The following is a 14148-nucleotide window of genomic DNA, read 5'->3' as shown; positions in this document are numbered from 1 at the left end:
AATCGCTACATTTAATTGTTCTTGTCTAATTGAGTCGACGCAATTAGTTAATAAATCACGGTACACCTTGACCTAGATCGGAAGATTGGAAAGGGTAAGACCTGTAGCGAACATTAGGGCACTTTAGTGAGAGCGGAAGCTAAGTTATTAGTGTTTTAGGGCGAATTGAGACCGGAAGGAGATATTCATTGCTCTGTAGATTAAACTTGCATTGACCCGAGACCTTAGATTACGTTACTGGAGAATCGTGGTGAACCGATTGTCTTAGCTGCTTTCTCTCTATTTGTTTACTTTCTACACTTTTACTCTCTTTCTCTCTTTTGACCTTGTTAGTTTAGAACAAACAATTAAAAACCCCCAAGAATTGGTTACCTTGACGGACTTAGTTAAGCCGACATTTTCCCATGTCCCTGTGGAGATCGACCCTACTTGTCACTGACTTCTGTTGGTAGTAATAGGTATTTATTTTTGGTACCTGACGACGGTATCAGAAGGTTGGGAGGTGAAGATTGAGCACACCTTAGAGAGGCGAACAGAGAGCCACAAATTGATTAGCTAACTACGGAGTTTCTTCTTCGACTGAAATACTTGTTGATGATTACTCATTGTTGGCGCCTAATTTAGTTAGTGTACTAAATTTATTATTTTAAGGGTATGTGGGTCTCATAACTAAAGAATAAAGTTATTGCGCCTAAGTCAAGTTAGTCCAAGATCGAAGACAAATGGAATCCAAGAAGACCGAGAAGACCAAGAAGTCCAAAAGGTAGAACGTTGGGCTAAGGAGCATGATAAGCGCCCATATGAAGCTTAAAAAAGACTCGGCGGTTTACTAACCGCCTCCCAATAAGGAGTAGTTTGCAAGAAGCCGGATGACGCCTATATAAGGAGATATCTCATTCAAGCAAACAACAACTCAAACAACAACAACAACAACAACAACAACAACTACAACTACAACTTAGTCTATCTTTAGATTAGTCTCTTAGGCGTAGCATAATTAGCGTTAGAAGTAGAAGTAGAAGTAGCACGGCGAGCCCATCCGATCATGGTGGTAATCAACCATCTATCCTTTAGTTTTTAATTTAGCATCCACAAGTACTCTTGTGAAGACTCTAGTTGATGTTGTGTTATTGGAATCTTCTTGATATAAAAATATCGTTGGAAATTCCTGTGTTTAAGTTTGAGAACTATATCATTCATTGTTGAGCGCTAAATTATTATAAGTAATTTAGCGCTGTTTATTATATTACGCATCTACAACCGTGGCTTGAACCCTTGGATTCAAGGGTAGATCACAAAGTGTAGGAGGGTAGTTACGACCTCCAAGGTACCTTAAGGTACTAATCTTGTTTTCACACAAACAAGTTTTTGGCGACCATAGTGGGAGGATTAAGATAATTGATCCTTCTAATATATTAAATCTCATATTATAGTTGGAAATGTACTCAACTAGATCTAAATCTAGAATGAGAGAAGCGGACGATCAAAGTAAGGGACAAGATGCCCATTCTGAAAGAACATATTTATACAAAGTATCTAACAATGATTCATTGGAGATTTTCCATGAAAGGAACATGGAAAGTCCTCATTCTAGGTCTACTGCTAATGATGAATTTCTTAATGCACATGTAGAGTCTGATCACGCTAGAAGCATGTCGGATGACATAAATTATGCAAATAAGCGTTATCTACGTAAACTACATAAGAAGTATACAGGATCTTTGAATAATGTGTCGATCGAAGTTAGAAAGGCCATGAGAAATGATTTCCATGAACATTATCGGCTTCTAACTCAAGAAAATGCTAGATTTTTCACAAATATTGCGAGATCAATTGCTGAAAATCTTGAAGATAATCAATCAAGGGAATTAGTAAGGATGTTAAAAGAGATGAAAAAACTCTCAACCGCTACTAAAAGGGTTTTATCGCGCGATATCACCAAAGAGGTTATTAGCCAATTACAGCCATTGATAGATAAACATAACAGCTTAAATGAGCGGTTATGCAGATTATTGGATGATGGATTCCAAGAGATGAATGCACGGATTAACAAAGGATAACATATTAGGGGCGATCCTAGAACCATTAACATTGGTTGTAGTGAGCCTAGATCACGAAATCCTTTAACTACTCATTCAAGAGTATATGAAGCACCATATGGACCGTCTGGCGTCAGAAACCGGATATTTGAATATGGTGAATCATGAAGACATTTGGGCAATAAACAAAATGTAAATGGACATCAGCGTCGTGTGCCTGTTGATTGAGGTGTTGATTACAATGGTACTCATTCACAGGGCTAGCATTTGATGTTATTAGGATGGCGCCTAATCAAGGCGGGTTTCATACACCCAGAGCACAACCCTTAGCATGGAATGGGAAGGGGGAGGGGGGGCTTGAACCTCCATTAGGTTATCCTCCTAGGGATAACTGCGCCCAACTTCCACCGTTTATGAGCGATTAGACGGGTAATAGGTGGACCTCAGAGCCTCAGGATTTTAGATATCAGGCGCATGTTGGTAATGGTATTGGACACAATGATCCATGTTTCCATAGGCAGAACCTAGAACCTTAGCCAGGCGGGCCGTAACAATCCCTACGCCAGAGCAGGAGGGAATCCAGGCAACCCATTTTATCAATATCCCCCTGGTCAATTTCCTAATCACGGACAAGCCTATGGTGGTAATCCGATGCCATTTATGGCGCAAGTTAAACTTATGATAGAAAATTATATGAACGCCGGAAACCGAAGGAATCAAAGGATTTGTCATGAGAAACCGTATCTTGAGTGGGTGGATAGACGATATCCATATCCTCCAGGATATAAGATTCCCAATTTTACTTTATTTTATGGAGATGGGAAGTCTCCACCATGGAACATTTGACTAGATTTACTAGCCAATGTAGAGAGGCTGCAAATAATGACTATTTGAAACTAAGATTGTTTCCTAGTTCATTAACTTAAACAACATTTAGTTGGTATGTTCATTTAGCGCCGAATTACATCCCTGATTGGGAGGGATGAAAAATCAGTTCCATAATCTTTTCACTAGAATTGATCATGGGATAACCATAAGTGATGTAACAAGGATACAACAGAGGACGGGAGAACCTGTCGATGAGTATTTAACTAGATTAAGATGCTATTTGAATTTACCAGAGGGGGCATTCATAAGAATTCCTCAGGATGGTCTTGTAATTCCTTTTAGGAATTGCTTTGATGGTATCATTTTTAGAAATTTTATGGAACTAACGGAATTAGTTAGTAAATATGAGAAAGTATTGAGTGAAGAAAGTCAACAACGTCATGACGCGTTCAACTGTGTTACCATTGAAGAAGAGGATGATTTATGTGAAGTTAATATAGCAGAAATCTCAAAAGGGCCTCCTTTTCAATGTGCACCATTAGAGAAGAAAGAGGTTTCTGCTAGTAGGGACTTGAAAAATACTAAAAAGTGTCTCTACACCTTTGACATAACCAAAGGGGAAGAAATTTTTAGACACCTGCATGCGAATAACATTATTAAAATGAAAGGGAATCATAAAATTCCTTCAGCGTAGGAGGTTAAGGGAAAACCTTTCTGTTTATGACACAATGCTAGATTTCATGCTACCAATAATTGTTTTGTGTTTAGAAATGTTTTGCAGGATTTAATTGATACTGGTCAGATTTTGTTTTCAAGTGGTGACAGTGTTAAAACAGATGATGATCCGTTTTCCGTATTAATCTTCGAATGTAATATGTTTGATATCAAATCAACAATTCCAAATGGTGATTGGCAGGAGGAGAGAGCATAGCGTTTGTTTGACCATTTGGTGGATAAGCGTTTGTTGGTTTTTCCGAAAGTGGACAACGTGGAGATGATACTGGAGTTTTGTCGTGGAACCCACTTCAAACAATACTTATAAACTCAACTACTATGTAGCTAGCGATCGAGGTCGAACACGAAGATGGTGGGGTTAGATTTGGTATAAGTCTTTGCCTCATTTTAGTTTAGTCTAGCACGCAACATGTGAATGAATACTACTCTAACATACTAGGCTAGAACATGAAGTAAACACACGCACAAGCACTTAAAACAAAGAGTGGAGAAGCTAGGGTTTTCGGGTTCGTCTAGGTAGAGAGAGAGAGATACAAAGGTCTACGAGAAATAGGTCACGATAATGGTTGAGGAATTACGCCTAATTTCTTAGTCCCCTTAAGTTCGTTAACAAGTTATCACTTGGTTATGACAAACTCATTTCAATCATGACATAAAGACCATCCAATAACATGAGCACTAAGATAGGCCAAACATGTTAAGGAAAAGTTCAAACTTTCATTTAAACAATTCGACAAACACTTCATATCCATGAGAGTAAAGAGCAATTAGTCACCCAAATCAAAGTATTAAGTCAAGGAATCGAGGCTAGTTTCCTAGTCACCTTAAGCTCGCCATAAAACTTTCATACTATGTCAAACTCATCACATATATGCTATCAAACACTCTTATTACTCTCATGTAAAGAAATGTTAAGCAAAATTCAAAGAAAGGTATGAACTTTCATTCACCCATTTCATCGAACACCTTCAATGCAAGTATGTAAAGACTCGATTTTTAACCCATATTCAAATGTAAACAATTCATTATCATCCCTCATGTTTACCCAAACTCCCCCTTAAACCCTAGACATAATCTACTCAAACATGTTTAACACAAATAACACAATTAACACAATACTAACCATGCTAAACATAGTTAGTACCAAGATTCAACAAACAAAACAAGATAAGAGGAATGAAATAACTTGTAAATAAAGAGGGATTAAACTAATTAAATTAACAAACAACAATAACATGAAATTAAACATAACTAAATTAAAAAAAATTCAAACTTTAATAGAATTAACTATCAAATTAAATATGAATTAATAAATTGAAATAACAATAATAAGAGAAGGAATAAGAGAAATATACCAAACTTGAATTAAATGGGCAAATGAACATAGATCTTCAAAACCGATTACAAAAGATCAAAACTTTAAATGAAAGTAATTAACTAATTAAATCCTAAATAAACTTGAGAAGAGACAATAAATGAGATGGGTTTTATTTGAGATCTAATTTCTACCTACTGCATACTCTTTTCTATCATCAAGTTGCCCGTCTAATGTGTTGTGTGGTCTGCGTCCTTTTATATCAAAATGGGCCTCAAATGAAACGACTGTTCAACTAGGTTGCACGGACACGGCAACTTTCCAGCCCATACGTGTCGGACACCGTGTCCGTGTCGGATACGGCAAAAAACGTGTCGGACACGCCATAAACCGTGTCTCCGGTTTTATTTTAATCCAAGAAGTGTCGGACACGGTCCAATTTGCTTAGACACGGTCCGTTTTACACGGACACGCCAAATTAGCTATTCAAACAAAATCACCCAGTGATATTCACGACATCAGCATTGCACCATTTGGGTTTTCCAAATCATCTTGTTCTCTCACAATACACGTAAACACCGTCGCGACCAACAAATGACCTCCTTCGCCGTCCATGGCTCGCCGCTGGCTGGCCACTGCTCATCGGGTTTGATTTCCACTGCTCACAGGCAATCAATTTTGACCCACTTTCATTAATGAAAAGAATACCAATTATAGGGTTTTTTTAGATATAAAACATTCAGATTTAAAGAAAAAAAGGCTTAATGGGTTTGAGATCACAATTAATCAAAATAATTGTGATTTGGGGATGACGATGTAATCTGGGTAGGAGCCATGATATATTGTTAATAACGATGTGTAATTTGGGGATGACGATGGATGATGATGTTGATTATGATTTAGAGGAGGTTGATTATGATTTTTAGGGGTGATGGTGTTGGTTTGGGAAATGATTTGAGGAAGGAAGTAATAGAATATGTACGGTATAGTGGGAGATTATGAGGTTAATTGAGTATTCATGGTTAACCGTTTAAACCACATGATTCATTTTTCTTTTTTCCCTTTTTTTTTTTTTTGTATAAGGATAGACTTATAATGTTGGAGTAATCCTTTGTGGAGATTTGTAATTTTACCTCTTTGTGGTCTTTAAATGACCACATTTTAGAGATTGGTTATAATGTTCTTCAAATTCTTTTTATTTTAATATGTATATTGATTTTTTTATGTCGTGTCCGTGTCCTAAAATTTTTGGATTGCCGTGTCGCGTGTCCGTGTCGTGTCCGTGTCCCGTGTCCGTGTCCGTTTTCGTGCAACCTAGCTGTTCAAATGGAACAAAACGCAGAAAACGTTAGCAAGGTTAATGAGGGGTAGGAATGACTTTTTGCCTTTCTATTTCTTCAAAACGCAATTACTCAAGTACTCCCAATCATTCTGACGAGATCATGAAATAAGTTGAATTCAATTCACACATCAGACAATCACGCATAGCTTCGCCTTCGAAAACGGAAAAGTCAGCAACTTTGGGGTCGGGTCCGATGATGATTGAGGACAACTGGTGATTGATAGTTGTTGAACTGAGATGATTGTGGTGGTTGAATTAAGGAGGCGCGTCGACGGGTATATATTGCTACTGGTTGTGCACCATGGTGGTCGACGGAGTGTAGGACGGAGATGGGTTGCCGTCGTGGTGGATTTAGGAGAGGGGACGGACTGCTCCTGTTTGTTCTGGTGTGTGACGACAGAGAGAATGAGAAGTAGCAGGTGATTGTGGCGGTGGAAACTGGTTGAAGATGGCGGTGCTTGCTGAAATGGTGACCGCTGCTGTGGTGGTGCGATCTGGGTTTGAAGAAGATGAAGGTGGCAACGGATTTGGGTAGAGACGGAGGAGAGGCAACGACTGGTTTTTGTCGAAGTGGGTGTTTGTGGTTGCATTGGTTGATAATGGAGGTTGGTAGAGCTTTGTTGTTCAATTGGCAGTCATGGATTAGTTTATGTGTGAGTGTTGAATGAAAGTGGTGAGTTATTTGATGATGATCAGGTGGTGTTCCGGGCTGATGCTGGTTGTAGTAGTCAGAGGTAGCAAAGGGGAAACAGAGTGAATGGTGCTGGTGCTGGTACTGGTATTTGTGCAAGAACAGCAAGAAGGTGTGGTACAATGGTGATGGCAATGTGGTGGTTAGTAATGGGTTTAGAAGGATGGCAGGGAATGAAATGGGATTTGGCATGGTTAACTTCGACTTGGCTAAGGCCTTTTTGCATTGACTTGGCTTCATCCGACTACTATGATGTCGCCTTGATCCCGTATTATCTACACATTAAATTATTAAAATAATAATAATATGAATAATATATTAAAAACCCGACTCCTTATTAAATCAAACTAATACAACTAATTATTATAAATTAGTAATTAAGATGAGCTATTTAATCAAATAAGCACGCAAAATCGAGTCGGAATGAAGTATAAATGAGGTGTAAAATACGACTAAAATACTACTCATCGGGAGATGAAAGGAATTTGCAAGTGGCACATGACTGAACTTCACACCACAGATAAGTGTCAGACTTTTCGGGCCTTTGTAGCAAAATTCGTCCAGAATGGGAAAGTTACATTGCTTCCGCCTGTCGGAGAAGCTCTAGATTTAGCCAACGAAGGCAAAATCTTAGAAGCAGTAAAGGGGAAACCTAGTAGGGCTGATGAAGGGTCTGCGCCTAAATCTTATAAGGAGGTTGTGGAGGCGGATCCTAGTCATGCACGTTTGATCCAATGCAAGAAGAATTTGCAGAGGAACATGTGTTTAAGTTGTGCTGATATGCTGCACTTTGAGCTTGTTCGAACTCAAGCTATTGCAAATGATCCTAAATGGGTGTCGGCTTATGAGCGTCGGACAGTAAAAAGGATTAGAGCCCTGGAAAATGTGGGTCCCAGTAAAGGATCTAAGGGAATGCAGTCCCTTGAATTCGTCAGGAAACCTCTCAGTGATTTAAGAAATCAAATGAATGAACCTGAAGGAAAAGGTGTTCTTGTTACTAAGAGCTAAAAGAAGAAGCATGCTAAGGTATTGGCGGCGAACGCTAGGGCTAAGGTGGAGATGCAGTTAATGCAAGAGGCAATGGTAGCAGACATTCGGGTTCAGGATCAAGAAGCTGCGAAGAAGGAACATAGCACTAGTATAGAGGCTTGTGTTAATGCCATCGATAAGTTGAGCGATCATGTAATGAGTGCTGGCAAGGAATATGAGGACTTAAAGGGGCTTCTCAGAATCTGAGTTGGATTTGTTGGTGACTGATGAAGATTTACAGCCAATTCAATTTGGTACTTTGGACCCAGATACGATGGAATATATGATGGTGACTATGTTGCCAAAGGAGTTTAGCGCAAAAGGGTCATTGTCAGTAAGTTCAGATTCGTCAGGATCAGGTATTTTTGATTGTTTAATTGCAAGTAATTTCATTCGTAATGATGCTCTGGATAGGGATTTGACTGGCCAGGAAGTGAATGGTATAATTAAGGCTTTATTCGTACGCGGGGGTGTGGATAATGACCATTGTAAACCTTTATATATTAAAGTCAAATTGGAAAATCGTGTGGTTAGTAGATCCTCATTGATAATGGGGCTACCGCTAACATTGTCCCTATCGCTATTCTTCAGTTGGTTGGAAAAAACAGAAAAGGATATAACTCCTTGTAAAGTGTCCGTGACTAGTTTCGCTGGAACCACGAAATGTTGTGAGGAAAAGATATCACTGGCCATTAAAGTAGGATCGTGTACAAAAACAATGCCTTTTTATGTGGTTAGAAGTATAACTACTTATAATGTCTTGTTGGGAAGGAGTTGGTTGCATAAAACCTATATTATTCCTTCCTCATTACATCAATTATTAGTTATGTGGAATGGTAGAAAATATGAGATTATTTACTCTGATATTCCTACTGTCGAAATAAGTGTCACTAACTTAGGAAATGATTTTAAGGAACAGACATTAGATCCGCGAGTGGAAGTGCTTGATCAATGGCAAATACTAGATGTTGAAGAGCATAACTTCTTCGATAAAATTCAAGAAATTCGCATAGAAGAATTAGAGGACATTCCCGAAGAAGGTCCAGCAGTAGCAGGAGGCGCTCAGGAATTGAGCTTATTGTCATTTAATACTAGAATGTAGTAATTGCTATGTATTCTCTTTTTCTAAAATTATTGTAATGACTTTTGAATTCAATAACAATTGCAATTTAGAAAATAATGATTCTTCCATAGAAATAGTTGATGATTAATGTCCGAATAAAAATGGGCAAAGTAGTAAAAGTACATCATTAACATGGGTAGAAAGACCATGGGTAAAGAATAATGATATTAGAAAGGAATCACAAGATCCTTTAGAGGAAGTGAATTTATGAACCGAAGGAGCGTCTATATTTACATATATGAGCCAAAACTTATCATATATTGAAAAAGAGGTGATGAAAACAATTATGTTCGAATACAGAGATTGTTTCGCTCGGGAACATCATGAGATGCCTGCCGTTGATTTAAGTATCGCTAGACATCGTTTGCCGATTAAACCCGGTTGGAAACCAGTAATTCAACAGCCAAGAAGAATGTCGTCAGAAGTTATTCAGGCTGTTAAAGATGAGGTTGGTAAGCTTCTAAAAGCAAAGTTTATTCGCCCAGTGAAATATGTAGAGTGGATTGCCAATATCGTTCCAGTCATTAAGAAGAATGAGAAGAATAGAGTGTGCATTAATTTTCGAGATTTGAATAAGGTCACTCCTAAGGATGAGTACCCTATGCCTTTGGCTGATGTACTTATTGATGCCACTACAAGGCATAAGTATCTAACTTTATTGGACAGATACGATGGGTATTACCAGATAAAGATTGAGGAGAAAGACTGTTATAAGACAACGTTCAGGTGTCCTGGTTCCTTAGGAACGTTTGAATGGGCAGGGTGGTTATGCCATTCGGATTAAAGAATGCTGGTGCCACGTATTAGCGAACTATGAATTGATTTTTTATGATTTAATAGGGGATTCAATGGCCATCTAAATTGATGTTGTTGTTGTCAAATCCAATGAATTTGATGAACATTTGTTTCATCTTCGACAAGCATTTGAAAGGATGAGGAAGTTCAATCTTAAAATGAATCCTTTGAAGTGTGTTTTCGGTGTTAGCGCAGGAAATTTCCTTGGATTTTTGATTCATCAACGGGGAATTAAAATTGACAATAATAAGGCTAAAGCAGTGATAAATGCTAAACCGCCTTCAAATAAAACGGAGTTGCAACGATTCCTGGGGCAAGTAACTTATGTTAGACGATTTATTGCCAATTTAGCTGGAAAGACTAAAGTTTTCTCTCCGTTGTTGCAATTGAAAAAGGAAGATGCTTTTGTTTGGAACAACAGCCATCAAGAGGCATTTGATTAAATTAAGAAATATTTAATTAATCCACCTGTTCTAATTTCTCCAAAAAAATGAAAAACGCTTAGGCTTTATTTGTCGGCCGCCGACCAGTCAATTGGTTGCATGTTATCTCAGAAGAATGAGCAAGGCTTTGAAGAAGTAGTATTTTACTTATGCCGAGTCCTCCAAGAAACGGAGCAGTGTTATACTTATTTGGAAAAGGTGTATTTAAGTCTTATGACGCATCGGTTAAATAACGACATTATTGTATGGCTCATATTATAGAAATAGTATCAGCGATGGATGTGATGAAGCATATGTTGTCAGAACCTTTATTGAAAGGACGTTTAAGTAAATGGAGTATTCATTTACTTCAATTTGATTTGGTTTATATTCGACAGAGAGCGATGAAAGGTCAGGTATTAGTTGATTTTCTTATCGAGCACCCTTCTTTTGGTATAGAAACAAGTGATAATAATAGCGGTACTCCCTGGGAAATGTATTTTGATGGATCGTTCACCTCAAATGGCTCAGGTGTGGGTGTTGTTATTTCATCTCCTAAAGGAAGAGAATGGAAATTAACTGTAACTTTCCATGGTCAAGGTACTAATAATAAAGTGGAATATGAGACACTTATAACTGGTTTGGAGAAGTTAATCGAACTGGGCGCCCTCTATGTTCGAATTTTAGGTGATTCCCAACTTGTAATAAACCAAGTTAATGGTTTATTTAAATGTAAATCTTTACCATTGTCACAATATCTTCAGAGAGTTGAAGATTTGTTAATACATTTTAGAAGAATTGAATGCGTTCATGTGTTAAGAGCCAATTAGTTGGCTCAGTTTGCTTCTCGGTATAACTTGGAAGATTTTGATGTGTTAACGAATGTGGAGAGTTGAGAAAGGATTTTTCTTGTAAAGGAAGATACTTTTACAGCAGAAATTTGTAAGGTTGATATTTTGGAGTAACCTTTGGATTGGCGAACTGACATTTTAAGTTTTTTAAATAGTTCGTCTCAAAACGGTTTGAATCCTAAGCTTCGAAAGTAAGCCTTTGGATACTGTTTACTTGATGTCATCCTTTATAAAAAGGATCATCAAGGAGTTTTATTGAAATATTTAGGCGTTGATGATGCTTTACTCGTCATGGAAGAGGTTCATGAAGGTGTTTGTGGAGCTCATCAGTCTGGACCAAAGATGCGATGGTTGATTCATTGTCATGGTTTTTACTGGCCTTCTATTTTAGAAAATTGCGTGACATATGCAAAAGGTTGTAAGTCGTGTCAGCGATACGGTCAGGTTAGTAGGGCTCCTGCTAATGATTTAAAGCCTATTATAAAGCCATGGCCTTTCTGTTGTTGGGCAATGGATATGATTGGTGAAATTACCCTACCTTCGTCCAAAGGACATAAGTATGTAGTGGTCGTTACTGGTTACTTCACTAACTGGGTTGAAGCAAAACCTTTTAGAACTGTGAAGACACAAGATTTAGTGGACTTTTTGAAGGAGTTTACCTTTATCCGCTTTGGAGTGCCATAAAGTGTTACAGTTGACCAAGCTCTTGTATGTAATGGGCCACCTATGCAAAAATTTACTACTCAATTTGGGGTGAAACTATTAAATTCTTCTCCATATTATGCTCAGGCAAATGGACAAGCTGAATCTACGAATAAGTTGATTAAGGCTGGGATTTCTAAAATGATTTATAACAATCCTAGATCTTGGCATGACAAGTTAATTTATACGTTGTGGGCTTATAGACTATAGGGCATACTCCTTATCAGTTAATCTTTGGCCATGATGCTGTGATTCTAGCTGAGGTTATTGTAGAATCTACTCCGATTTTGTCTCAAAATTCGATGGATTTAGGTTACTATGTTGAATCTATGAATATTGCTAACTTAGATATTGAACATCTAAGAGAGCAGGCGTTTACGAATTTATTGCGGAATAAGATCAAGTCAGCCAAAACATATAATGCTAGGGTTAAGGCTAAATATTTTCTAGAAGGGGATTTAGTATGGAAAGTGATCTTGCTAGAGGGGCATAAGGATCATTTCTATGGAAAATGGTCGCCTATATGGGAAGGACCGTTTAAGGTTGATAAAGTCTTTTCAGGAAATGCGTATGGCCTGCAAAACTTTGATGGAACACAATTCAAAAGAGGCATAAATGGCAAATTTTTGAAGTTCTATCATCCCACTATTTGGGAAAAGTACGCAGCAAATATTAAAGCACAATATGCAGAGATTTGGGATAACATGGGGGCGTTACACTGATTATATAGAATCAGCCCTTAGAATGTTTGGCTTGACAAACAAAAGCCAAGAAACTTGAGATCTCGTCGTTAAGGGACTGGGAGCGCGAATTACATTGGTTCTTCATTTCGTCTAGCTGTTTCTTAATTAAGGAAACATGTTGCTGGCTTTTCTCAATCTGAGCTCGAATTAGATGGGCTTGTTGGCCAAGCGATGAAGGTAGCATTGATAGACCTTTTGACACAGCTTGGCGTTGAGCTTCTATCTCAGTGAGGGCCTTTTCCGCATCGCCTATTTTTTTATCAAGTTCCTCAATTTGGCATTCATGTTGACGCTGAGCATCGAATGTTGAGGTTACTTGAAAACAGAGGATTTGCGTAGACACAGTGTCAGCATAGAGTATTTCATGAAGATGTTCATATCTGTCAAAGTCGCCAAGCGCCGACGCTTGTAATTGACTTATCTTTTCAACATAACTCTGAACTCGTGCGTGGAAGGGAGAAGAACTTCCTGATACTTGGCATAGTTTATGGAGTTGTTGGAGTAGTTCCCTGTTGGTTGGTAGTAATGCTAAACATTCTAACTTTATAATAATGGGAAACGCTGAAGGCGAACTTATCATTTTCTCAGCCATAATTAGTGATTGCACAAGCTATGACAATGCCACCGGTGTAAGCTTCCCAAGAGTATTTTCTTGGGGGGTGCTTTCAGGAGGAGATGGCGTTTAAACCACTTCAGTCTCTTTGAAAGAGTCTTCTCCTAAAGAACGAAGAATAACTTGAAAGGTTTGGGAATCTGATGTTGATTGTTCAGGTACAACATCATCTGCAATCATGGTTACAACAAGGTCCCTTTGAATTGCCTCGCTTGAATTTGTGGCCGCATGAATGGGAGGTGATACCCTTGAAATAGCTTGAAAGCTTTGCACTTGTGGGGTTAGTATGAGTTGTTCCACAGCAACAAAGCGTTTTTCTCGAGCCAGATTGATCACCCTCCTCATAGGGGGGGGGGGGGGGGTTTGCGTTGCTTGCTTCGTTACAATGACTTGAGCACAAGGTCGTTGCTCCAATTCTTGGCTTAGAACAGTCATAGAAGAAGGGGTTATTTGACCCTAATCAACAATCTCAATCACTTGGGTGGTTGGAGCCTGGGAATTATCAGGTGCAAGATCAGTGACTTTTTGCTTTTTGGGGCTTTTCCTGGAGGTGGTTCGGCCGCCTCGTTTTGTAAGAAGGGGTTTTTCCTCAGTAGTTTCATCTGAGTTTTCTCGTTGGAGGGGTTCTTCTTCCTCTGCTTCGGCGATGGTAAGGATCACTTTCATCTTGGGAACGAAGGTTGATGAAGGAATATTGAACTTCCGTGGGAAGTCAAAAGGAATGTTAAGCTCCGGGATGGTGGGTGTTGGGGATAAAATTTACAATTTTATCAATTGACACGTGGCATGGATTAACTGGGCAGAATCATGGCGCAAGGATCGCTGACGTGGCGACAGGAGGACCACCAGATTATTTTGAAGAAACACACACAAATGATATGCGTAAAATATGGCAGGAGAAGGAGTCAAAGTAACTATTC

At 38.6% G+C, this 14148-nt stretch overlaps 1 protein-coding gene across 1 annotated transcript; it reads left to right on the top strand.

Moving 5' to 3' along the window:
• The first annotated feature begins 10034 nt into the window (after positions 1–10034).
• LOC141620161 (uncharacterized) lies at positions 10035–12594 on the top strand. Its single transcript, XM_074437102.1, has 4 exons — positions 10035–10328; positions 10718–11020; positions 11408–11845; positions 12076–12594. The coding sequence occupies exons 1-4, from the start codon at positions 10035–10037 to the stop codon at positions 12592–12594; spliced, it is 1554 nt and encodes a 517-aa protein (XP_074293203.1).
• Positions 12595–14148: the final 1554 nt, after the last annotated feature.

This window comes from Silene latifolia, chromosome X (assembly GCF_048544455.1).
Source record: "Silene latifolia isolate original U9 population chromosome X, ASM4854445v1, whole genome shotgun sequence".
In the NCBI taxonomy this organism is placed as follows: Eukaryota; Viridiplantae; Streptophyta; class Magnoliopsida; order Caryophyllales; family Caryophyllaceae; genus Silene; species Silene latifolia.
This window is presented reverse-complemented; position numbering and strand designations above follow the sequence as displayed.